The sequence below is a fragment of the Carya illinoinensis genome, chromosome 8 (assembly GCF_018687715.1).
Source record: "Carya illinoinensis cultivar Pawnee chromosome 8, C.illinoinensisPawnee_v1, whole genome shotgun sequence".
NCBI lineage: Eukaryota > Viridiplantae > Streptophyta > Magnoliopsida > Fagales > Juglandaceae > Carya > Carya illinoinensis.
This window is the reverse complement of record NC_056759.1, coordinates 37214197-37242178: the sequence shown is the minus strand read 5'-3', so window position 1 is coordinate 37242178 and position 27982 is coordinate 37214197. Positions and strand designations below refer to the sequence as shown.

General features: G+C 33.4%; 1 protein-coding gene and 1 long non-coding RNA gene across 8 annotated transcripts; both read left to right on the top strand.

Annotated features, from left to right (window-relative positions):
* Positions 1–2559: 2559 nt before the first annotated feature.
* On the top strand, positions 2560–6386 carry LOC122318862. Of its 2 annotated transcripts, none has more exons than XR_006244921.1 (4): positions 2560–2742; positions 5137–5170; positions 5479–5842; positions 6295–6337. It is a non-coding gene; the product is annotated as an uncharacterized LOC122318862 (long non-coding RNA). The 2 variants fall into 2 exon arrangements; XR_006244920.1 differs by having other exon boundaries at positions 2562–2742; positions 6325–6386.
* Positions 6387–11075: 4689 nt separating this feature from the next.
* Positions 11076–26989, top strand: LOC122318860. Of its 6 annotated transcripts, XM_043136559.1 has the most exons (10): positions 11076–14008; positions 15167–15475; positions 15866–16351; positions 17221–17808; positions 18936–19418; positions 20163–20573; positions 21641–22123; positions 22868–23278; positions 24639–25118; positions 26144–26989. In XM_043136559.1, the coding sequence occupies exons 1-10, from the start codon at positions 11207–11209 to the stop codon at positions 26168–26170; spliced, it is 6480 nt and encodes a 2159-aa protein (XP_042992493.1). In that variant the 5' UTR covers positions 11076–11206; the 3' UTR covers positions 26171–26989. The 6 variants fall into 6 exon arrangements, with proteins under 6 accessions (XP_042992493.1, XP_042992497.1, XP_042992495.1 ...); XM_043136563.1 differs by lacking the exon at positions 15866–16351; XM_043136561.1 differs by lacking the exon at positions 18936–19418.
* The last annotated feature ends 993 nt before the right edge of the window (positions 26990–27982 follow it).

Below are 27982 nucleotides of genomic sequence, written 5' to 3'. Positions count from 1 at the left end.
AAAAATGGTTGGATCAAGTCTCGAAGAAAAAAAAAAGTACCTACAACTAATCAATAAAGTAGGGAGGAAAAATGAGTGATGACAAAAATAAGTGGTTATGAGACCACCAAAGTAGTGATAAGGTTTGCACATGGATCATGACCAATATGGAATCTTGTAAGTAGAATCTAGATCTACACATGATATAATATATCTTCAAAATTTATTGTAGATTTTGGAAGAAGAAGAACTCTAAAGAATTACAAAAATTAATACTATCATAAAAAATTAGAGCCATACTAAATACACTATATATTAAAATATGCATTTAATTTATGATTGAGCTGAAGATGATAAAATATCCATAAAAGACACGTGAGAAGTAAGAAATGGGGACAAGGGGGGGCATAAGAGAGAGAATGTAAGAGAAAAGCAGGAAATGATAGTATAACATTTGATGTATTGATTTAAGATATTAGGAGGAAATTACAGTTCTTCTCCCATCTTCTAGCAATCTATTTTCTCATAGAAAAAGGGTAGTGGTCAAAGTCATGGATTCTTAAAATATACTCCTTGAAAAACAATCCGCCAAAAAATACATTATATCTGCTTCATAAAAGTAAAAGGTCAAAAGAGAGAAACGAAAGAGAATATATATATATATATATATATATATATATATATATAAATCTTTGTATATGAGACATTATAGAAACATTAGATATTACTACATTAACCTGCTATATTTAATGGGTATCGTTTATTCTGTAAATATTATTATTATTTAAATTTTATTTACTATCTCATTTTATTTTTATTTTGATTTTCATCATGTAAGTAAATTCTTTTTATTGTTCATTATTTAAAACACGTTTATTTCATTTTCTTCTAACAAATATGTTGGAAATATTTTTTTATCCAATTTTTTCATATTTTGATATTATTTTTAATTTTTATTTAGCTTATATGTTTTTATTTTGTGTGTAAAGGATTGAATTATATTATATTGTATATAAAAATATATTGCAAATATAAGAAAATATATGGATTTTGCAAATTTATAGGTAGAAAAGAAATATTTAAAAATAATAAAAAAATATTATTTAAATTATAAGGAAAAAATAGATGCATTGATATATAATATATTATAAAAGTCAATTTTTCAAATAGAAAAAGTGAAGTTTGGTTATACAATTAAAAGAATAAGATAAAGAAACTAACGTAAATGCTCTTACCCCTTGTTGAAATTAAGAACATAATTTTCTCCCGACTATAGATTTTCTTTAACCCATTTATAGAAATAAAAAAAGTCTATTAAACACATGAAAAGCACATATTTTTTTAATAGTCAAAGTTCAAATTTATTATTTAGTATCGCTATATATACTTTCTTACTATGTATTAATCAGATGAAATTAAGAAATTTAATTGTTGAAGTCAAAGTACTATATATGGCGGGTTGATGCCAGAACGTACATTCAATTATTTTTTTTTTTTCTTTTGTAAAATAAATGGAGCATTTCTGAAGTTTCAATTATTTTTCTTTCGAGGCTTCAGATTTTTGTTGGGTGTCTCATTCCTTGTCACTTTAAAAGGTCACTTTCATAAATTTAATTGAGGGCGGTGGGGTGGTTAGCCCCATTACTGCCCCAATTGAATATTCTGGCCGGTGGAACGAAATTATCGAGGAAAATGTTACGATGTACTTATCTTTCGGTACAAACTTCCCTACAAATTCTTATAAAATATAAAAAAAAAAAAACACAACGTACGCATGTTATATTGATCATGATAAAAATTAATCTTATTAAAAATCATTAATAAGAAATAAATTATAAAATACTTCTAACACATAAAAACTTATTAAGCAAATAAAATAAAAAGTTGTAAGAAGTAAACTTTTTTAATCGTTCATTTTTTTAATCATTTTTAAAGTTTATATATGTAAAATGAAATTGTTCATTTTCATTTTTCTATAAATAATTTATCTTTTAATGTTCACGTGTTTTTTACAGCTTTCTGAATTTTTAAAATAAATTTTCATTTTTTATTTAAGTTTTCCACTTTTTTAAGTTTTTGCATCGTGGATATGAGGTACAGAATTAGAATATTTTAACATTTTGTAGTCTAGGGGTATTACCCAAATTATTTGTGGGCTAATTGGGCCCTATTCCAAATTGGATAATAGTTAAAGACAATCTCTCTCTCTCTTAAAAAGGCTCCTGAAAATATTTTCGCCGCTCTCCTTCCCACATTTTTCTATTTATCTATTTTGTTTATCAACGTAATTAGTTTTTAATTTATTTTATTTTCTTCATAATTATAAAAGACAGATTTTTAACTTTTTAATAATTTTTGAGAGATACGCACAGCACAAGAAGATATATATATAATAGTTTTTGTAACAATCGCAACTGTCATTAGTCTTTGCAAATTATATCGTAGGCATGCAACGAGTCAACGACTTTTAGGTTTGATGGGTGGTTGTTAGTTGCAACCAAAAAAAAAAAAAAAAAATAGCCAAAACAAAAGACTGGTGGACGGTGTTTTTTTCTCCACAACTTATCTTTAGTTTGTGGTCACGATTTGCTCGTTTCTGATCTCCCTGATCCATTCTTCAAGTTGGCTGCTATATAGCCAGCCATTTTACCGTATGAGCTGCTCCAAAAGTTGGACTTGCGAACACTCCCTTGGCGTTTTAAAATCGATTCCATTGAGCGTCATTGCTTTGCAGTCTTGATATTTCAGAGCAGCAAAAGAGAGGTACGTACGTGCTTCTAATTTTGTCCATCTCTATATATAACTTTCTTTGGTTCTCAAATTTATTGTAGTGATCAATATGCTTTTCTTCGATTGGCTATAGAGTTTTTCTAGATTACTATAAAACTCAAGTTTGTTTTTTGTTTTCTATATAATATGGTGATACCTTGATCGAATGTGTTAAAAGTGATCGCAAAAACCACAAAAGAGTACTAAGTTAGACCGTTGCCTCAGTACAGGTCCCATCAGTGAACATATATAGTTACATCATACATGGATTTGTGGGTACAAATCGTGTTTTGAGAGATCGATGAACTTCTACTGACGTTCGGGGGAGTCTTTGTTGCATGCCTAATAGCTCGTTAATTAGTGAAATACTTTCACCAACTTCTTCCTGGCAGGGAAATCCTGATATCAGGCTTCACCCATGCAGTACCATTCCCCGGCCCCATAGGCAAACTCAATTGCAGATCTAGTTTGTGAATATATATATATATATATATATATATATATATAGGTGTTTATGCCTACTTATAATGTCAATTTAAATTATTCAACACATCAGTCTCTATAACATATGTAAATATCCAAGCAGAAGCTAGCTCCACTTTTGTTGAGTAATGCAATAAATGATCTATCATGAATTTGGTCATTTATGTTTAAAAGAACTTGAAAATTCATGTCAATAAATATTAAACAAACTAGAATTTTGAAAGTTTGATCAATTAATTTATATATTTTTCAACTTAATTATGAGCTCTAACCCAACTCATAACAAAAAGAGTAGTGTTAAAATACAAGCTTAAATTTATCTATTCTCAACATACTGTTAGGACAAGTAGTGATGATTGTTTACATGGTATCAAAATAGGAATTTTGAGTAATCATGATGCCTGATTTGATTAAGCAGATGAGATAAGATAGAAGGTAAATAAAATATTATTAGAATGTAATTTTTTAATATAATTTTTTATTTTAAGATTTGAAAATTTTGAATTGTTTATTGTATGTTATTTACAAATTTGAGAAAGTTGTAATGATTAGATAAGATAAGATAAGATGGTTTGTGTAAACAAACAAAGCCTAACTCTATATTTTATCTAATTTAATTAAATATTTCACTTGTCTTAAACTGACTCATTAAATAGAGTTTGACCCACATTAGAAAACATATTAGAATATAAATCAAATAATTAAATTTACCCCTTTTTGTTAACTCATAACATTTGCCTAATTCACTTTCTACTAGGAGTAGTCTACTAGTCCCAGTAGAGGTTCTAAAGTTAGGAGTTCTGAAGTTTAGAATACTCCCCTAGCTAAGTACATCTCGACAGAATAGGATCAAGAACTGGTCTTCACAAGCTCAGTCACATAGACAGGGTCCTGTAAACCTACAAATACTAATCATCTTGGGAGGGGAGGGAGAGAGAGAGAACATTTTTTCTTTTAACAAGGTCGTGCATAAAACAGACGTAAATTACAGCGTGTGAAGTAGCTAAAATTATTAAAGAGTAGGGTGGGTCTTTCTCATTGTGAAAATCTAGAAGGTAAGGTGGTATAGAAATAAGGAGAGTGCTTCCATTTTAAAACATGTGTTTTCTACATAATATTTTTATTTAATATTATTTTTCTTATTTTTTAAAATTTAATAAAATATTTAAATTTAAATCAGTTTATTATTATTCACATGATATATACTGAGCAATATGGAAATTGCGCTGTCAAAGGATAATTAGCATAACTTGATTTTTAATTGCACGGTACATGTTTTGAGTATTTTCTTATCGTCATTGATATGAAAGGCAGTCATTGAGCCTTTTTTTTCCTCCTTGATTGTGGATCTAATTCATATTATTTATTTAATGTTTGAGATCTACCCTTTATAAGAACAGCATTATTGTTGTCGTCTTTGATTTATTTTGCACCACTCTTATATTAATGCAGTGGAAAAGAGAAAGGTACTCATGTTCCACTTACATTTTTTAACACCACGATTTTATTCTAATCCGGCCTTTTAATTCCCTGCTTGCATGCTTTGTCTGTTGATTTGGTCGGGTTACATCATGCTTTCGTTGTCACAAAACTTTTCTACTGCCAATACTTCATCATGAGAAATTTGATATTTCTATTATGAGAGGCTAGAAATCAGATGTGGTGTTTAGAGGGAGTTTACACCATTCAATAACACCCCCGCAAAGATTCTACCGACACCCACCGATTGTGACAGATCAGAACTCAGTCATTTATCTATATTTTTTAAGTTACGAATGTCGTTTGGTATTTGAAAGTTTGGTACTTCGCCACACACTCTTAATGATGTTTCACTTCTAAATGCCGATCGATCTTGGTTTTCATATAATTAATTGATTCCAGTGACCTTCTTTGCGTAATTTGCAGTCTTGATGCGGGATGGAGGAGGACAAAAAGTGAGGTGCGTCCGAAAGAAACTTTAAACATTTGTTCTTCCAACCCAATATATTAGCAGAATTTATTTTGTTTTTTTTTTTTTTTCATCTTGTTTGTTTTAACAATTTTGCACAGTTCACTAATTAGTTTAGATACTATATATGATGATATAGTCCTTTTTTCAATTGTTCGAGACTTGGACTAGAAAAATTATACAATATTTCGAGACGAATGACTGGTTCTGACCCTAAAAACAAATATTTGTGTAATATTTCTTCCATAATATTTGCATTTTAACACTTGTAATTATGTTTAAAAAAATTGAACTTTCAGCACAAGGCATGACTGGAGGGCCTGATGAGTGACGAAGAAAGTGATGCATTTGTGGAAGGGTAACCGAGAGTGGTTGACCATTCTTTCTCTGTTCCTGCCTTTTGGCATATTGATAATTACCGTTTTTGGTGAAAAGCTTTCTCGTTTCGTTCTTGAGTTTTCGTTCTACTTCAGTGATTCATTTTAGTACTGATCCGTCTTTACTGCAATATCCCAATCCCAACTCTGTTTCTGGTCTGGTATCTACATTGATATTGTGGAATAAGAGGCCCACCCGCCTAGTTTTCATATTTCTCTTTGGTTTCCAACTTCATCCTGTTGACTCTTTGCTCCAGCCTCCAGTCCATCACTGTCCTAAGGAGAGGTACTCGAATTTATTTCTTTGTTTTTCCTCGTGCTTTATTGCCATATCGCAGTTTCAACTTCTATAACTTTCCTGGTTTTCATCAGTTTGTTTGAGTTTAAAAATAATAAAAAACAAATTCCCTAAAAAAAAAAATTAAGAGGAAGCTGGTGACAGACCGTGGCAAACAAGAATATGTTAGGAGGTTGTGGTACGGGGTATACAATTACAACTGAAGTAGAAATGAGAAAGAATAAAAGAACTCCAATTGTAGAAGAATTTCACTTATAGCAAAAGGATTACAAGAATTTCTCTCTTGAATAAGGAGAGCACAATTGACAATACCCTTTCTTATAAAAGGAGAAAACTCACTCTTTCTTATAAAATGAGAGACAATATATAGGAGAAACCTCACTATTTTTCTCTCTAAAACTCTCTCTCTTTCTCTAAATTTTTCTTTTAAAATGGGATAGGTTTCTTAAAGCAAAAACATGTATTTATAGGAGTTAAAGGAGGTGGAAGATGGCGGAAGCAACTGGAAGATGGCGGAAGCAAATGTGAACGCAAGCTTGATGTAGGTTGTCAACTAGCCACCATTTTTGACCCATAAAGGTGGCGGTGGAAGATACCGGAAGCAAGTGGAAGATGGCGGAAGCAACTGGAAGATGGCGGAAGCAAATGTGAATGCAAGCTCAACTAGCCACCATTTTTTACCCATAAAAGTCCATAAAAGTGGCTTTACCGCTACATATCTCCCACTTAAAGTCACTTTTGTAATCCTTCTATCTTTTCTACACTTTCCATCTCCATGCCGCTTACATATCTGCTAGGCCTAAGGAGGATCGACACCAGATAAACTTGTCATTATTAATTGGCTTTGTTAATATATCTGCTAGGTTGTCTTTTGTATGGATTTTTTGTATATCCACACTTCCTTCTTCCACCTTCTCACGAACGAAGTGATACTGAACTCGTATGTGCTTTGTCCTTGAATGAAATGCTGGATTCTTTGCCAAATGCAAAGCGCTCTGACTATTACAAAATAAATCAACCTTCTCTTGTACGTGTCCGAGCTCTTCCAGTAGCATTTGCAACCATATTGCCTCTTTGCTAGCTTGTGTAGCTGCGACATATTCTGCCTCCGTTGTGGAAGTAGCCACGATAGACTGCAATTTTGAAACCCAGCTTACAGCTCCTCCAGCAAGAGTAAACACATAACCTGAGGTGGACTTGCTCTTGTCAAGATCACCTGCATAATCTGAATCAACATAGCCTCTGACAGTAAAGTCTGATCCTTCATAACATAATGCGACATTTGAGGTACCCTTGACATATCTCAGGATCCTCTTTACAGCACTCCAATGCTCTTTACCAGGATTCGCCATGTATCGACTAACCACTCCCACTGATTGTGCAATGTCTGGTCTTGTACAAACCATAGCGAACATTAAGCTACCCACTGCTGATGCATACGGTACTCGAGACATTTCCATCCTCTCTGCTTCATTGCTAGGACTCATACTTGAGGATAACTTGAAATTAATAGGAAGAGGGGTAGAAATTGGCTTACAATCTTGCATGTTGAAGCGTCGCAAGATTTTCTTCAAATAATTTTTCTGAGAAAGCCATATCTTCCTATTATTTCTGTCTCGGTAAATTTGCATCCCTAGAATCTTGTTTGCTGGTCCCAAGTCCTTCATTTCAAACTCCCTAGCCAACTGTGCCTTTAAGTCTGTAATACGATCTTTGTTGGGGCCTGCTACCAACATGTCGTCAACATACAACAACAGAATAATGAAATTACCATCACCAAATCTCTTGTAGTAAACACAAGGATCTGAACTATGTCTGTTGTATCCAAGGCTCATGATAAAGGAATCAAATCTCTTATACCAACATCTCGGCGCCTGTTTGAGACCGTATAGAGATTTGTTCAACCTGCAAACCAAGTTCTCTTTTTCTTTTTCTTCAAAACCTTCTGGTTGGAGCATGTAAATTTCTTCTTCAATTTCTCCATGAAGAAATGCAGTTTTCACGTCCAGTTGTTCTAAGTACAAGTCAAATGTAGCACACATCGCAAGGACTGCTCAAACCGTTGAGAGTCGAACAACAGGAGAGAATATTTCGTTGAAGTCTACGCCTTCTTTCTGAGCGAATCCTTTCACCACCAATCTAGCACGATACCGCTCCACTTGATCATTGCCATTTCGTTTGATCTTGTAAACCCATTTGTTTCCGATGGCCTTCCTTCCTTGTGGTAGTGGTACAAGATCCCATGTTTTGTTTTTATGGAGAGCTTCAATTTCTTCTTGCATTGCAACCATCCACAGAGAAGCTTCTTGACTATTTGTAGCCTCATGGAAATTTGACGGTTCTCCATCTTCTGTTAGTAGACAGTATGCGACATTTCCCTCCATGATGTACTCTGAGTGCCAAGCTGGTTCTCTTCTCTCCCGAGTTGATCGTCGAACTTGTGGAATTGCACACTCAGCTTGTTCTTGTTCTTCGTGCTCTGATATTGCTTCAGAAGAATCTGGAACTTCTAATTCTTGTCTTTCTTCAACTTAACTGTAGTAGTCTCTGGTTTCTCTTTTGAAGCGCTATCATTTTCTTTTTCTTGTACCTTATCTTCTACAAATACAACATCCCTGCTGATTAGCACCTTGCGGGCAGTGGGATCCCACAGGCGATACCCCTTGACTCCATCAGCATACCCTAAGAAAATACATTTTCTAGATTTTGGATCTAGTTTTGATGTTTCTTGGGCGTTGTACATAACATAAACAGGACTTCCAAATGTATGTAAGTGAGAATAATCAGCTGGCTTATCAGTCCACATCTCCATCGGCGTTTTCAGATCAATTGCGGTTGATGGTGACCGATTGATCACATAACAGGCAGTCTTGACTGCTTCTGCCCAAAATGACTTGGCCATTCCCGCAGTTCTCAACATCGCTCTTGTTCGTTCTAACAAGGTTCTGTTCATTCGCTCTGCTACTCCATTTTGTTGTGGAGTGTATGCCACCGTGAGCTGCCTTTTGATACCTTCTTGTTGACAAAAGCTATCAAATTCAATACCAGTATATTCTCCTTCGTTGTCTGTCCTTAAACACTTGATCTTCTTTTCAGATTCAAGCTCAACCCGCGCTTTGAATATTTTGAAAACTGGAAATACATCTGCTTTATTTTTTATTGGATACACCCAACATCTCCTAGAGTAATCGTCAATAAATGACACAAAGTATTTTGCTCCTCCTAGGGACAAAACTGGTGCTTGCCAAACATCAGAATGGATTAGTTCTAAGATAGCTTTACTTCTAGCAGAGGAACTACTGAATTTCAATCTGTGCTGCTTACTAGTAACACAATGCTCACAAAAGGGTAATAAAACATTTTTGAGCCCTGGAAGAAGCTTTTGTTCAGCAAGAATCTTCAAACCTCGTTCCGACATGTGGCCAAGCTTACGGTGCCGCATCATTGTTAATTCTTCTGCCGAACTTGCCAGCGCAGTGGATGCTTCTCCTTCTTGTTGTGTTTCTCCTTTAAGCATGTACAAATTTGCAGCTATCTTTTCCGCTTTCATCATTACAAGCGCGCCTTTAACTATTTTCCCATCTTGAATATGGGTTTTACACCCACTATTATCTAATTGTCCTAAAGACAATAGATTTTTCTTCAGGCCTTTCACATGTCGTACCTCCTGAATGGTGCGAACTGTACCGTCACACATCTTCAATTTGATGGTACCAATACCAGCAATCTCCAAGGCATGATCGTCTCCCATGAACACAGATCCTCCTAAGATAGGTTCATATTGATAGAACCATTCTCTTCGGGGAGTCATATGCCATGTTGCTCCTGAGTCAATAAGCCAGACATCAGCAAATCTTCTTCTACCTTCAGTAACTGTTGTTGCCTCACTATATAAAATTTCACCATCATCTGAGGTGCTTGCTACACAACCCTGAGCTTTTGACAACTCTGGGCCTTTTCCTTTGGCTTCTTCGTTCTTCTTGAGATGCCAACACTCCCTTTTGTAGTGCCCTTTCTTGCCACAGTGATGACACTTGACATTCTTCTTACTTCTGGATTTTGATCTACTCTGATTTTGACTCCCACTAGGACCACGTTCCGTTGATCTCCCCCTTGTCATTACCAAAGCTTCGGCTTGTTGTGAACCTCCTGGTCTATATTCTTTACTTTTGCGCCGACTTTCTTCTTCAAGAACCGCAGCTGTAATATCATCGAAGACTAGAACTTCAATGTTGTTGGTTAAGTTGATGATGAGTTGATCATACGAATCAGGTAGACTTTGAAGTAGAATTTCAGCACGTTCACTCGTCTCTATGTTATGCCCCATTGCTGTGAGCTGTGAAAATAAAGTGTTGAGGGTGTTGATGTGGTCTGTCACCATAGTTGACTCCATCATCCGAAGGGTGTAGAGTTTTCTTCTCAAGAAAATTTTGTTGTGTAGTGATTTAGCCTCGTACAATTTTATCAGAGTATCCCATATCTCTTTTGCTGTCTTTTTCTCCGCCACACTTGATAATACTCTATCAGCTAGTGCTAGGTGCAGATTAGCAATAGCATTGCCATCCATCTCGTTCCACTTGCCGTCGTCAGTGATCTCATCGGGCCTATCTCCAATTGCCGTCAAGCAATTATCTTTCCTCAAAATTGCTTTTATTCTCATTTTCCACAATGAGAAATTACTCCCATTGAACTTCTCTATTTCGTACTTCGTCGCCATTATTAAAGATGCCTCCTTTCCACTAACTGGATCTAACTGTAGCACGAAAACCGGCTATAAACCTGATGCTCTGATACCACTGTTAGGAGGTTGTGGTACGGGGCATACAATTACAACTGAAGTAGAAATGAGAAAGAATAAAAGAACTCCAATTGTAGAAGAATTGCACTTATAGCAAAAGGATTACAAGAATTTCTCTCTTGAATAAGGAGAGCACAATTGACAATACCCTCTCTTATAAAAGGAGAAAACTCACTCTTTCTTATAAAATGAGAGACAATATATAGGAGAAACCTCACTATTTTTCTCTCTAAAACTCTCTCTCTTTCTCTAAATTTTTCTTTTAAAATGGGATAGGTTTCTTAAAGCAAAAACATGTATTTATAGGAGTTAAAGGAGGTGGAAGATGGCGGAAGCAACTGGAAGATGGCGGAAGCAAATGTGAACGCAAGCTTGATGTAGGTTGTCAACTAGCCACCATTTTTGACCCATAAAGGTGGCGGTGGAAGATACCGGAAGCAAGTGGAAGATGGCGGAAGCAACTGGAAGATGGCGGAAGCAAATGTGAATGCAAGCTCAACTAGCCACCATTTTTGACCCATAAAAGTCCATAAAAGTGGCTTTACCGCTACAGAATGGAGATCGTTATTGCAATTGCAGCGAAAATTGCAGAGTACACTGTTGGACCAGTTGGACAGTGGCTATGTTATTCATGTCACTTCAACATCAACATAGAGAATCTGAAGAATCAGGAAAAGAATTTGCGGGATGCTAAGAACAGGGTGCAACACTTGATTGATGCCGCTTCAAGAAATGGCGAGGAAATTGAAGATGATGTTAAAACGTGGTTGATAAGGGCAGATCATATTACAGAGTTGGCCACCACGAAACTTCATGAAATCGAAGAAGAAGCAGGTACAGGGAGCTCTAATGCGGCATGCCTAAACTTGAAACATCGACATCAATTAAGTCGGGAAGCAAAGAAGATTGCGGAAAATATTGCCGAACTTGTTAAAAATGGAAATTTTGATAGAGTTTCATATCGTCCTGCTTCAGAAGGAATGGAGATGACAAGAAACATGGATTACAATTACATGGCCATGGTGTCAAGAATGACAATGGTGAAGGAGATTATGGAGGCATTGGGAAATGCTGATATCGACAAGATCGGGGTGTGGGGGATGCCTGGAGTTGGAAAGAGTACTCTGATGAAAGAAATTGCCAGACAAGCCAAGGAAGAAAAGTTATTCAATGAGGTGGTTATGACAATGGTGACAAATAGCCCAGATGTAAGGCGAATTCAAGGAGCGATTGCATACAAACTAGATCTAAATTTTGATCAAGAAGCTGATGAAAAAGATAGAGCAAGTCATCTGCAACGGAGGCTATCAAAAGACAAGAAGGTGCTTGTTATCCTGGATGATATATGGAAGGCATTTGATTTACAGGAAATGGGAATTCCTTCCAAAGGATGCAAAGTAGTAATGATATCCAGAGATCGTGATGTATTAATTAGTGGAATGGACACCCAAAAAGCAATTCATGAACTTAAAATTTTACAGAAAGACGAAGCATGGAACTTATTTGAGAAGATGGCTGGTGATTCTTTCCAAGATCGGCCTGAAGTGAGAGGCATAGCAACTAAGATAGCTGAAAAGTGCGCGGGTCTTCCTATTGCACTTGTAATAGTTTCAAAGGCATTAAAAAATAAGAGTTTGGGAATCTGGAAGGATGCCCTGGTGCAACTAACAAGACCCGCTCCAGAAAATGACTCAAAAATATGGTCACCCATCTATTCTTGTATACATCTGAGTTATGAACATCTTGTTGGTGAAGAGGTCAAATCCCTCTTTTTACTCTGTGCTCAACAAGATTACTACATTTTCTACCAAGATTTGTTGAGATATGGTTTCGGTTTGGGTTTATTCCTCAACATTTATACATTGGAAGAAGCAAGAAACAGACTAGAAAGTTTACTTAGTAATCTCCAAGATTCTTGTTTGCTACTAGAAAGTCCACATAGCTCCAAGGAATTTAACATGCATGATCTTGTTCGTGATGTTGCTAAAATAATTGCATCAAAGAATCATAATATGTTTGTCATGAGAGATGATGGTGGGCAAAAAGCATGGCCAGATGTGGATGCACTAAATAGATGTGAGGCGCTCTCTATTCATGGTGGAGATATCCATAAACATCCCAATAAAATGGAATGCCCTAAATTAAGATTCTTTCACGTCGACTGTAAAGACACACTTAATTTGAAAATCCCGAACATTTTCTTCCAAGGAATGGAAAAGCTTGAAGTTCTGAGTTTGAGAAATATGCAACTTTCATCACTTTTTCCACTTACAAACCTACAAACATTGTGTCTAGATGGATGTATGTTGGGAGATATTCATGGGATTGGAGAACTCAAGAATTTAGTAATTCTTAGTCTTGCTCGTTCTGATATTTCAAATCTGCTAAGAGAAATAGGGTCTCTGACTCGTTTGCGGTTATTGGATTTGAGCAATTGTTCCAAACTTAGAGTGATTCCTCCTAATGTCTTGTCAAGCTTGGTCAACTTAGAAGAATTGTATATGCGAAAAACCTATGTCCAATGGGAGGTTGAAGGACCCAGCAATGAAGGAAAAAATGCTAGCCTTGCAGAGTTGAAAAAATTGTCACACTTGATCACCTTAGAGATACATATTCGAAATGGCATGAAGCTACCGAAAGATTTGTTTTCTAAAAAGCTTGAGAGATACAAGATACGCATTGGAGATATCATGCCATGGGAAACATTTAACGGGGCCACCTTCTCAAGAACGTTAAAACTCAAACTGAATGGAAGCTTCCAATTGGACTCTGGGATCAAAATGCTACTGAAGAGGACAGAATATCTTTATTTAGACGAATCGAATAGAACTGAGAGTGTCTTATATGAATTAAATAGAGAAGATTTTCAACAACTGAAGCATCTCCATATCCAAAATAGTGGTAATATTAAGCATATCCCTAAGTTGAGGACACCGGCTATTGCCTTTCCTATCCTGGAGACATTTGTTTTGAAACATATGATCAGCTTGGAAGAAATTTGTCAGGGCAACCTTCCATTCACATCTTTCAAAAGCTTGAAAGTTTTAAATGTGGAAAACTGTAAGAAATTAAGATTTATCTTCTCATCATCTATAGCCAGAGGCCTTTCACTACTTGAAGAATTGAACATAACAAGATGCAACAACGTGGGTGCAATATTCATGAAAGAAGAAGAAGACGGAATAGAAGATCAGGAAGATATGATGTTGTTCGGTCGACTTCAAACCTTAGTGCTAAAGGATCTTCCAAAGCTCGTGGGCTTCCTAAGCACAAAAGATTCATTCATGACTGATTGCAGAGAAACCAATTCGGAGGGCAACCATGATCTTCAGTTACCGCTTCTACATCATCATCAGGTACATTACACAAGTCCATGTAAATCATGTGTCAAGCACACCATAAGCATAAACATGGTTTAGTTGGCATTCCATGTGCCCAAATTATAATTGCATGCGCCTCTGTTAGATGAGTTTGAAAACAAAAATAAGATGGGACTTGCATGTCTAAAATGATTTTGAAATAAAAAGCTGATTAAATAATAATGAAATTAATTGGACATATTTTCCAAGTGTTGTAGCATGGCAAATGAGTATGTATTTGCTTTCACATCTAGGTATGTATCCTTAGGAGTTAACATGAGAGTTTCACAATTTGACTAGAACGAAACTAGGAATTACTATTCTTTAGTTTTTTTCCTCTGTGTTGAATTACTAATCGTAAATGGTACGAAACCTTTTGTCTTCAAGCCTATTATTTCTTATGATCTTAATATAAAAATATCGAATGGACTATGTAAACTTTAAAGGGTTGTAATAGGTTAATAAAACAAAGTGATGAGATGGCTCACTAGAATACGAGGAAGATTTTTAATAAAACAAATTAAGGACTAAAAACAGAGGCAAAAGAAAGAAGTATAGTTATAGCTCCAATTTGGAATGAGTAATGATAAAGACCACACCACAATCTCATTTGTATTGCATTATATATGATGTGGCACATTTATCATTATTTGATGATAAAAAAGTATGTAATAAATGATCATTCAATGGTGATAAATGTGTCACATCTTACTTAGTAAGATACAAGTAAGATGGTAGTATAGTGTATAGAAGTTTCCATTTGGAATATATATGTTATATATATAATGAAGTATAGTTAGACAGTGTCCTTTCATTCTAGACCAACTTATAAAAATTGGCTCAAGTGGTAAGAGACTTGAACTTAATGGTATGTTTCCCTCTAAATTTTAAAGTTTAAATTCTTTAGTGTAAATAGCTTTTAGGAATTATCGTGCTTAAAATTTTTCCTTGAGTTATATGAAGTACACATAAAAAGCTTTGTCAAGGACATGTGCATCTTCGAAATTAGTCCCGAATTAATTCCCGATAGGTGGTCAAATAAAAAAAATTACAGCTATAATACATTTGTTCCCCTGTTTAATTTTGCCTATTTTCAAATTCGAAGCACTGAAATCTTGAGCATCTTTAACTAACATGAGGGACCTAATCCTGCAGCTTTCCTTCCCTAATTTGAAAATACTGCATCTGAGAGGTCTGTCCAAAATAAAGCATGTTTGGAGTAACGTTAACGGATGTGAGAGTTTGAAGTCTCTCGAGATACATGATTGTGGGGCAATGGAGGAAATTGTCGCCAGAGAAGACGGGACAGATCCAACAACTAGGCTTTTGTTCCCCAGCCTAAATTATCTAAGGCTAGATGGGTTGCCAAAACTGAAGTGGTTTTTCCAAGGGGTGTGTACTTTGGAATCATCGTCGTCCAAGGAATTACATGGGCAGGGAGGCACACTTTTCGGGCCTGAAGAGGTATAGCACTACTCATTTGTTAATGACGCTTCTAATTACTAATATTCTTGCCTCAAAGTTTCTAGGTTACTATATATGACACTAAAATAGTGATTCAATAGTGAATTGAGATTTTTTTTTTTAATAGTAAATTGAGATGAGAATAGTTCAGATGAAAATTAAAAATTCAGTAAAATATTATTTTTTAATATTATTTTTATTTTGATATTTGAAAATATTAAATTGTTTATTGTATTTTGTTTAAAAACTTGAAAAAATTATAATGATTAGATGATATGAATTACGGTAGTTTTGGACAAGACCTAAACATGCATGATGGATGCAGCTCCACAAACCAAATTTATCTGCTTTGTTCTACCTTTAATTGAAACATGGAACTTAATCTTGCAGATCGCCTTTCCTAATTTGACGAATCTAAATCTACGCAATCTACCCAAAATAAAGCATGTATGGAATAAAGATCCCCAAACAATTCTCAGGTTTCAGAATCTACAGCATATAACTGCTAGTAGATGTAAGAGACTTAAAAGTTTGTTTCCAGCCTCCGTCGGTAGTTGTCTTAAGCAATTGAAGACAATTACAATTGATGATTTCTGTGGAATGGAAGAAATTGTTAAGGTTGAAGGAGGAGAAGCAGCGAGAAGGACATTGGTGTTCGTGTTCCCTCAAGTAACTTATTTGTCTCTTTCATATTTACCGAGACTTGAGTGTTTTTACAAGGGAGTGCATATTTCAAAATGGCCGATGCTGAAAAAGATTAAGATTGAAAAATGCAATAAAGTTGAGGTATTTGCTTCCGGACTTGTGAGTGAAGAAACAGTTGAAAAGAGGCAATCTCAGATGTCAATTAAACAACCCATTTTCTTGGTGGATGAGGTAAGAGACTATAAATTATTTAGCTCTATTAAGATTTTCACATTTAGGTAGAAGACGTAGAGCTAACATCATTTTCAAGAAAGTGAATGAAAATTTTACATCCCAATATTATAAAACCATTTTGATATATCCTTCATTAAGTTGATGAATTTAGTTAATTAATCTCTTTAAATGGTATACTTAATCATAATGTAATAATTACTTAAAAATACTCAGTTTTCCATGTTAGATATATCATGTTTATAAATAAAAATAACATATACCCATTATATTAAGCATATGAATATTACTTGTTTTTCATTATTTAAAGTTTTTACGTATTTTTATTATTTTAACCGGTCATATTAGATTATCTATCAGTTTAGCTAAATTATTAAAGTAATAGTTTTTAAATTTTTTTTGTTATTTCTTTATTTTAAGCCCTCTTCGCCCACCATAAATCCAATTCAAAACCCAAATAGAATTTTTACACCAGAGATTCAAAAGCCTAAAAAGAAGCATGAGAAAACAAATTAAAAAAGGAAGAGGCCCAGTTTGCTTGTTGAGTAATGAAACAGAAAATAGTTTCAGCTCAAAATCCGGGAAAAGAGAATTACGATTATGCTAGAATTCAAGTTCTGTCTCTTTAATTTAATAAAAATTTTATATTCGATCACTTTTATATATTTTTATGCATTCTATAAATAAATGTCACTGTCTGCATTACGACAATTATAGAATTCAAGTTCTGTCTCTTTAATAACTTCTTTGACTAATAACTAAAAGTCATCTTACACTCTATTAATATGATTCACTGTACTATTTTTTAAATATAAAATAACTATATTAATGACCAATAATAAAAGTCAATGTTGTGATGAATTTTACAGATGTCATTCCCAAGCTTGGAGATATTGAACATTTCTATAATGAAAAAGTTGGAGATCATATGGTACGGGCTAGTCGCCGCAAGTCCAACTAGACTAGATATAAGTAACTGTGATTCCTTAGAAGCTGTATATGAAGAACATGAGGGGCAAGATGGTAAGGAATCCCATGCTTTAACAACGACTCAACTTCTAAGAGCGATGTCTTTGTATTCTCTACCAAAAATGAGAAACATATGGAATATCAAGGACTGCCATCAACGCCATATGTACAGCTTTCCAAATCTACTTGATATTGATGTTAAGGGATGTGAGAGTTTGAAAAGTTTGTTTCCAGCAGCCTCAGTTGCTGCAAGTCTCCCGCAATTGCAGTCTCTAAAGATACATGATTGTGGGGTAATGGAGGAAATTGTGGCCAGAGAAGACGGGGCAGATCCATCAACGAGGCTTTTATTCCCCAGCCTAACTCTTCTAAGACTTGATGGGTTGCCAAAACTCGAGTGGTTTTTCCAAGGGGTGCGTACTTTGGAATCGTCGTCGTCGTCCAAGGAATTACATGAGCAGGGAGGCACACTTTTCGGGATTGAAGAGGTAACAGTCCAATCAACCACTCTCCATCTCTCTTAAAATTTTCAGCAATAGAACTGCTTATTCATTTATTTTGCTACATGGGATGAGCTACATCCAACAAGAATAGAGACTAAAAAGGATATTGGTGTTATATTTTTATGTTTTTTATTAAAAAAAAATTTGTGAATATCTTTTTTGGAAAAATATGAAATAATAAACATACAAATGCTTTATTTTTTTTTTTAAAAAAAAAGACACTGATCCGTACACTTGATCAGTATATTTTGTACGTGGAGGTATCATTTTCCATTTGAAATTTCTACGTAAATCTATGTCTATAGATTCTCTCTCTCTCTCGTGGATTTGTTAAGGAAAAAGCTAAGAGCCGTACTACAGCACGAGACGCTCCCGACATTTTTTTTTTTAAAATTCTATTTTATTTTACTTTATTCATTTTTTTATATTGTTAAATATTTTTTTTTTTAATTTTCACAATATTACTAAAAAAATATTTTTTTAATTATTAAGTAAAAGAAAAATTATCGCGACCCGACTCTCAGTGACAATAGTATTTCTCAAAAGCTAAATGTCACTGAGACCCAAGTCTCAAAGATGGGTCCAACAATTTTTATTTTCAATTTAAAGATTAAATATATATTTTTTTAATGATGTGATTTTTTAAAAAATATTTAAGGATTTAAAAAAATGAATAAAAGATAGAAAAAGAAGCAATTAGCCTTAACAAGACCCATTCTCGGACTACACCCTCGGTGGGTGTAGCACCACTCATTTGTTAATGACACTTCTAATTACATGTATTCTTGTCTCAAATTGCGAGGTTACTATATATGACACTAAGATTTGGTTTGAATATTGAATTGAGATGAGAAGAGTTGAGATACAAATTAAAAGTTGAATAAAATATTATTAAAATATTAATTTTTAGTATTATTTTTATTTTGAGATTTGAGAATGTTAAATTATTTATTATATTTTGTTTGAAAATTTAAAAAAATTATAATGATTAAATTATATGAATTGAGATGGTTTCACTATCGAGACAAGACCTAAACATGCATGCAGCTCCACCAACCAATTTTCTCTGCTTTGCTCTGCCTTTAATTGAAAAAAGCGACTTAATCCTGCAGGTTGCCTTCCCTAATTTGACAAAACTGCGTCTACGCTGTCTACCCAAAATAAAGCATGTATGGAGTAAAGACCCCCAAACAATTCTCAGGTTTCAGAATCTACAAAAAATAACTGTTCAGAAATGTGCAAGTCTTAAAAGTTTGTTTCCAACCTTGGTCGATGGATGTCTTAAGCAATTGAAGAAAATTAGTATTCATAACTGTGGGGTGGAGGAAATTGTTGGGGCTGAAGGAGGAGTAGTGGGAAGGACGTTGGTGTTCGTGTTCCCTCAAGTAACTTCTTTCTATCTTGAAAATTTATCGAGACTTGAGTGTTTTTACAAGGGAGTGCATATTTTAAAATGGCCGATGCTGAAAAAGATGAAGATTGAAAAATGCGATAGAGTTGAGGTATTTGCTTCCGGACTTGTCAATTTTGAAGAATCAGTTGAAGAGAAACAATCTCATATGTCAATTAAACAATCCATTTTCTTGGTGAATGAGGTAAGAGGCTATAAATTATTTAGCTCTATTAAGATTTTCACATTTAGGTAGAAGATGGAGAACTGACATCATTTTCATGAAAGTGAATAAAAATTTTACACCCGAATATTATAAAATCATTATGATATATCCTTAATTAAGTTGATGAATTTAGTTAATTAATCTCTTTAAATGGTATACTTAATCATAATATAATAATTACTAAAAAATACTCAGTTTTCCATAATCTATATGTCGTGTTTGTAAAAAGAATAAAAATAAATAACATACACCCATATTAAGCATATGAATATTCCGTGTTTTTCATTATTTAAAGTTTTTACGTATTTTTCATTATTTTAGCCAGTCAAATTACATTATCTATCAGTTTAGCTAAATTATTAAAACAATAGTTTTTAAATTTGTTTTGTTGTTTCTCTATTTTAAGTCCTCTTCGCCTACCATAAATCCAATTCAAAATCCAAATAGAATGTTTACACCAGAGATTCAAAAGCCAAGAAAGAAGCAAGAAAAAACAAATTAAAGGAAGGAAGAGGCCCAGTTTGCTTGTTGAGTAATGAAACCAGAAAAAAGTTTCAGCTCAAAATCAGGGAACAGAGAGTTACGATTATGATAGAATTCAAGTTCCGTCTCTTTAATATAATCATTTTAACTACCCGAAAAGGAGATGGTAAAATATATTATCTGTGTTCATGTATTTAGTGATACCTTAACTGAAACTCAGTGTTGTGATGAATTTGACAGATGTCATTCCCGAGCTTGGAGATATTGAAAATTCGTCGAATGGAAAAGTTGGAAATTATATGGAATATGAAGGACTCCCATCAACGCCATATGTACAGTTTTCCAAATCTACTTGATATTGATGTTAAGGGATGTGAGAGTTTGAAAAGTTTGTTTCCAGCAGCCTCAGTTGCTGCAAGTCTCCCGCAATTGCAGTCTCTAAAGATACATGATTGTGGGGTAATGGAGGAAATTGTCGCCAGAGAAGACGGGACAGATCCAACAACTAGGCTTTTGTTCCCCAGCCTAAATTTTCTAAGCCTTGATGAGTTGCCAAAACTCAAGTGGTTTTTCCAAGGGCTGCATACTTTGGAATTGTCGCTGTCCAAGGAATTACATGAGCAGGGAGGCACACTGTTCGGGATTGAAGAGGTAACGATCCAATCAATCACTCTCCATCTCTCTTAAAATTTTCAGCAATAGAACTGCTCATTCATTTATTTTGCTACATGGGATGAGCTACATCCGACGAGAATAGAGACTAAAAAGGATATCGGTGTTATATTTTTATGGTTTTTATTAAAAAAAAAATTATGAATATCTTTTTTGAAAAAATATTAAATAATAAACATACAAATGCATAAAAAAAAGACACTGATCCTTACACTTGATCAGGACATTTTGTATGTGGAGGTATCATTTTCCATCCGAAATTTCCATGTAAATCTATGTCCATAGATTCTCTCTCTCTTGTGGATTTGTTAAGGAAAAAGCTAAGAGCCGTGCTACAGCACGAGACGCTCCCGAGTCCCGACAACAGCAAAAAAGTTTCATTTTTTATTTTTTTTATTTATCCATTTTTTTAAAAAGAATTTTGGCAACATCTCTAACGATGACAATAGTATTTCTCAAAAGCTAAATGTCACCGAGACTTGAGTTTCAATGATGGGTCCAACAATTTTTATTTTCAATTTAAAGATTAAAACGTATTTTTCTGATGATGTTGTGATTTTTTTAAAAAATATTTTAAGGATTTAAAAAAATTGAGTAAAAGATAGAGAGAGAGAAAAAAACAAAAAAAGAGACGTTTAACCTTATCGAGACCCACCCTCGGTCTACACCCTTGGTGCATGGGTGTAGCACCACTCATTTGTTAATAACACTTCTAATTACATGTATTCTTGCTTCAAATTTCTAGGTTACTATATATGACACTAAGATTTGGTTTGAATACTGAATTGAGATAAGAAGGAAAAATTAAAAGTTGAATAAAATATTATTAAAATATTTTTATTGATATTATTTTTATTTTGAGATTTGAAAATGTTGAATTATTTATTGTATTTTATTTAAAAATTTGAAAAAATTGTAATAATTAGATTATATGATTTGAGATGGTTTTACTATCCAAACAAGACCTAAACATGCATCTAGCTCCACCAACCAATTTTCTCTGCTTTGCTCAGCCTTTAATAGAAACAAGGGACTTAATCATGCAGGTTGCCTTCCCTAATTTGACAGAATTGCATCTATGTTGTCTAGCCAAAATAAAGCATGTATGGAGTAAAGATCCCCAAACAATTCAGAGGTTTCAAAATCTACAAAAAATAATTGCTTGGAAATGTGCGAGTCTTAAAAGTTTGCTTCCAGCCTCGGTCGATGGATGTCTGAAGCAATTGAAGAAAATTATAGTTTATGATTGTGGGGTGGAGGAAATTGTTGGGGCTGAAGGTGGAGAAGTAGTGGGAAGGACGTTGGTGTTCGTGTTTCCTCAAGTAGCTTATTTGTATCTCGCAAATTTACCGAGACTTGAGTCTTTTTACAATGGAGTGCATATTTCAAAATGGCCGATGCTAAAGAAAATGTCGATTGAAGGATGCAAGAAAGTTGAGGTATTTGCTTCTGGACTTGTGCGTGAAGAAACAGTTGAAAAGAGGCAATCTCAAATGTCAATTAAACAACCCATTTTCTTGGTGGATGAGGTAAGAGACTATAAATTATTTAGCTCTATTAAGATTTTCACATTTAGCTAGAAGACGGAGAATGACATCATTTTCATGAAAGTGAATAAAAATTTCACACCCGAATATTATAAAATCATTATGATATATCCTTAATTAAGTTGATGAATTTAGTTAATTAATCTCTTTAAATGGTATACTTAATCATTATATAATAATTACTAAAAAATACTCAGTTTTCCATATTCTATATATCGTGTTTGTTAAAAAAAATAATAATAACATACACCCATATTAAGCATATGAATATTCCGTGTTTTTCATTATTTAAAGCTTTTACGTATTTTTCATTATTTTAGCCTGTCAAATTACATTATCTATCAGTTTAGCTAAATTATTAAAACAATAGTTTTTAAATTTGTTTTGTTATTTCTTTATTTTAGGGCTTCGCCTACCATAAATCTAATTCAAAATCCAAATAGAATTTTTACACCAGAGATTCAAAAGCCAAGAAAGAAGCAAGAAAAAACGAATTAAAGGAAGGAAGAGGCCCAGTTTGCTTGTTGAGTAATGAAACCAGAAAAAGTTTCAGCTCAAAATCAGGGAACAGAGAGTTACGATTAATAGATTATGATAGAATTCAAGTTCCGTCTCTTTAATATAATTATTTTAACTACCCGAAAAGGAGATAGTAAAATATATTATCTGTGTTCATGTATTTAGTGATATCTTAACTGAAACTCAGTGTTGTGATGAATTTGACAGATGTCATTCCCGAGCTTGGAGATATTGAAAATTCGTCGAATGGAAGAGTTGGAAATGATATGGAATATGAAGGACTGCTATCAACGCCATATGTACAGCTTTCCAAATCTACTTGAAATTAATGTTAAGGGATGTGAGAGTTTGAAAAGTTTGTTTCCAGCAGCCTCAGTTGCTGCAAGTCTCCCGCAATTGCAGTCTCTAAAGATACATGATTGTGGGGTAATGGAGGAAATTGTCGTCAGAGAAGACGGGACAGATCCAACAACTAGGCTTTTGTTCCCCAGCCTAAATTTTCTAAGCCTTGATGAGTTACCAAAACTCAAGTGGTTTTTCCAAGGGTTGCGTACTTTGGAATCGTCGCTGTCCAAGGAATTACATGAGCAGGGAGGCACACTTTTCGGGATTGAAGAGGTACGAGTCCAATCAACCACTCTCCATCTCTCTTAACATTTTCAGCAATAGAGCTGCTCCTTCATTTATTTTGCTATATGGGATGAGCTACATCCGACGAGAATAGAGAATAAAAAGGATATCGGTGTTATATTTTTATGTTTTTTATTAAAAAAAAAAAGAATTTGTGAAAATCTTTTTTGAAAACTTATTAAATAATAAACATACAAATGCTCTCTATCTCTCTCTCTCTCTCTCTCTCTCTCTCCCTCTTTAAAGCACTAATCCGTACACTTGATCAGTACATTTTGTATGTGAAGGTATCATTTTCCATTCGAAATTTCTGAGAAAATATTGGGAGCAGCTACTATTCATCACTGCACACCACACATTCTATAAAAAACATCTATATATCATATGAAAAGCATCCTTACACCGTATAAAAACCTATAAGTGTGTGGTGTGCAGCATGAACAGTGGCTGCTCCCTAAAATTACTCGAAATTTCTATATAAATCTATGTCTATGGATCTCTCTCTCTCTTGTGGATTTGTTAAGGAAAAAGCTAAAAGTCACTCCATGATGGGTCCATCAATTTTTATTTTCAATTTAAAGATCAAAAACATATTTTTTAATGATATTGTAATTTTTTTAAAATATTTAAGGATATGAAAAAAGAGCAGTGCTGCATTGTCGCTTGCTTTTGCTCGCTGCAAGTAACCGCTGGGCTAAATTCACCTTCTTTTCTTTTTTAATTTTTTTATTCATATTTTTTTAATCATTTTAAAATATTTTTAAAAATATAAAAAAATATTAATATACTAATAGTCAATTCCTTAATCAGTAAGTAAAATAAAAATATTTAAGAAAAAATAAATACACGAGTGATCAAAATGAGAGAGCAAACTCAGGTGACACATTAGTATTTTCTATAAAACAAAAATTGAATGAAAGAAAAAAAAACATTTAATCTTATCGGGACCCATCCTTGGGCTACACCCTCGATGGGTGTAGCACCACTCATTTGTTAGTGATGCTTCTAAATACATGTATTCTTGCCTCAAATTTCTATATTACTATATATGACACTAAGATTTGGTTTGAATATTGAATTGAGATGATAAGAGTTGAGATGAAAGTTAAAAATTGAATAAAATATTATTAAAATATTATTTTTTATTTTTTATTTTATTTTGAGATTTGAAAATATTGAATTATTTATTATATTTTATTTGAAAATTTGAAAAAATTATAATGATTAGATTATATTCATTGAGATGGTCTCACTATCCAGACAAGACCTAAACATGCATCCAGCTCTACCAACCAATTTTCTCTGCTCTGCTCAGCCTTTAATTGAAACTATGGACTTAATCCTGCAGGTTGCCTTCCCTAATTTGACAGAACTTCATATATGTGGTCTAGCCAAAATAAAGCATGTATGGAGTAAAGACCCCCAAACAATTCTCAGGTTTCAAAATCTACAAGAAATAAATGCTCAGAAATGTGCAAGTCTTAAAAGTTTGTTTCCAACCTCGGTCGATGGATGTCTTAAGCAATTGAAGAAAATTAGAATTAATAAATGTGGGGTGGAGGAAATTGTTGGGGATGAATGTGGAGAAGCCGTGGGAAGGACGTTGGTGTTCGTGTTTCCTCAAGTAACTTCTTTGGATCTCGCAAATTTACCGAGACTTGAGTGTTTTTATAAGGGAGTGCATATTTCAAAATGGCCGATGCTGGAATCAATGTCGATTGAAGGATGCGAGAAAGTTGAAGTATTTGCTTCTGGACTTGTGAATGAAGAAACAGTTGAAGAGAGGCAATCTCATATATCAATTAAACAATCCCTTTTCCTGGATAAGGTAAGAGACTATAAATTATTTAGCTCTATTAAGATTTTTGCATTTATGTAGAAGACGACGATAGTAATGACATGGTATACTTAGGGCCAGTTTGGGTGTTGAGACATATTCAACACTTCTCAATACTTTTCACTACTATTCATTAATTTATTATTACTTTTAACATATTTTTTATTACTTTTTACTACTATTTAATATTTTATTATTACTTTTTATCTACTTTTTCACTACTATTCACAACATATATATCTCAACACTTCTTAACACCCAAACCCAACCTTAATCATTATATAATAATTACTAAAAAATACTCGGTTTTCCATATTCTATATATCATGTTTATAAAAAAAAAAAATAACATACACCAATATTATTTTTAAAGTTTTTACGTATTTTTTTTATTATTTTAACCAGTATTATCTATCAGCTTAGCTAAATTATTAAAATAATAGTTTCAAATATGTTTTGTTATTTCTTTATTTTAAGCCCTCCTCGCCTACCATAAATCCAATCCAAAATCCAAATAGAATTTTTACACCAGAGATCCAAAAGCCAAGAAAGAAGCAAGAAAAAACAAATTAAAAAAGGAAAAGGCCCAGTTTGCTTGTTGAGTAATGAAACCAGATAAAAAGTTTCAGCTCAAAATCAGTGAACAAAGAGTTACGATTATGATAGAATTCAAGTTCTGTCTCTTTAATTTAATTATTTTAACTACCAGAAAAGGAGATAGTAGTAAAATATATGATGTGTTCATGTATTTACGCCTTATTTATTTTTAAAAAATTTTTCATTTCATCTCATATCATATTACTATTATAATTTTTTTAAATTTTCATATAAAATAATACAAACAATTTAACTTTTTTAAATTTTAAAACTAAAAATAATATTAAATAAATATATTTTAACAATATTTTATTTAATTTTTAACTTTTATCTTAATTCTTCCCATTTCATTTTATATGTAAAAATAAACTATTAGTAATATCTTAACTAAAACTCATTGTTTGTGATGAATTTGACAGATGTCATTCCCAAGCTTGGAGATATAGGAAATTTATAAAATGGAAAGTTGGAAATCATATGGTACGGGCAAGTCGCCGCAAGTCCAACTACACTACTGTGGCTCGTTAGAAGGTGTACTTGAGCAACATGAGGGGCAAAATGGTCAAGAATCCCATGCTTTAACAGCGACTCAACTTCTAAGAGCGATGTATTTGAGTTCCCTGCCAAAACTGAGAAACGTATGGAATATCAAGGACTCCCATCAACGCCATATGTAGTATGTACAGCTTTCAACGCCAATTTTTTCTGCTCTGTCCTGTCTTTAATTGAAACAGATTTAAGTTGTGTTTGGATAGTGAGATAATCTCATATACTTTGTAAATAGTAATAAAAAATTAATAATAGAATAATGAATAATAGTATAAAATAAGTAAAAAATAATGATAAAATAATTAATAGTAGTAAATCCAGACCTAGCTTGAAACTATTGAATCTATATGGTCTAATCAAAATAGAGCATGTATGGAGTAAAGACTCCCAAACAATTCCCTATTTCAAAATCTATAAGTAATCATTGCTAGGAAATGTGTGAGTCTGAAAAGTATGTTTCCAGCATGGATCGGTAGATGTCTCGAGCAATTGAAGAAAATTAAGATTTATAATTGTGGGGGTGGAGGAAATTGTTGCAGTTGAAGGATGAGAAGTGATAAAAATGACGTTGGTGTTCCCTCAAGTAACTTCTCTATGTCTTGAAATTTTAGGGAGACTTAAGTGTTTTAACAAAAGAGTACATGATTCAAAATGGCCGATACTAAAAGAGATGTGGATTCTTTTTTTTCAATAGAAAAACATGCTTCATTTATCAATAGCAAGCTTACATAGTTCTAGCATCCACCAAAGGAGATTAGTGATTACATTAAGGTATGCACCCCACCATAAATTAATATCCTGAACACTTGAACCCATCTTGGCAAGTGAATGAATTGCTCCATTACAACTTCTGTTAATATGATGCACACCACAAGATTGAAAACGTGCCATCAAGTCCCTTGCTTCCTGAACCATTTTCCAATAGTAGCCAATGAAAATCCTTGTCTATTGAATTCTGTAACAATCAACAAAGAGTCACTTTCAATCATAAGATGATGAATTCCAAGATGTATACAAACTATCACATGCACAATAAATTATCATATGCACAACAAAGCTATAATTTATTATGCCAACCAAATTATATATACAACAAACTCTCAAATGCATAACAAACTATAGATTTATTGTGTTAACTGAATGACATGTACAACAATTGCAATAAGATGTAGTCTATATAGTCATCCATTTTATACAAGTATTTATGACAAAGTTTAGCTAGTCAAAGAGCCCAATATACATATTGTGATTTGTGAATCCTTATATAGCTTGCATAGAAATTTCGTTATTCTTGCCGCAAATTTGTCGTTTGATATTTGTAAAATAATGGTAGTGCACCTGTTCTTTTTTGGTGGGTCTATGTGGTGCTGCTTTTTGACTGGTACTTCTTTAATTTCTTTATTTTGAATTATTTTATTATTATATAATATTTAATTTATAATATTTAAATTTTAAAATTATTCTTTTAAATTAAATTAATTATTCTTTTAAATTAAATTATACTAAGTAAACATTTGGTGTATCATCATACGGATTTATAAATAAAATTTTTCTACTCATTTTAATCTACAAATTAAGCTAATAGGAAAGCACTTATAAAAAAAGTAACTCTGGTAATGTTAAGCATAAGAGCGAGAACGTAATCCGTCCTTCGTTCATATTATTATTTCTGATGTAATAATATAATTAGGGTGGCTCTACAACTACTG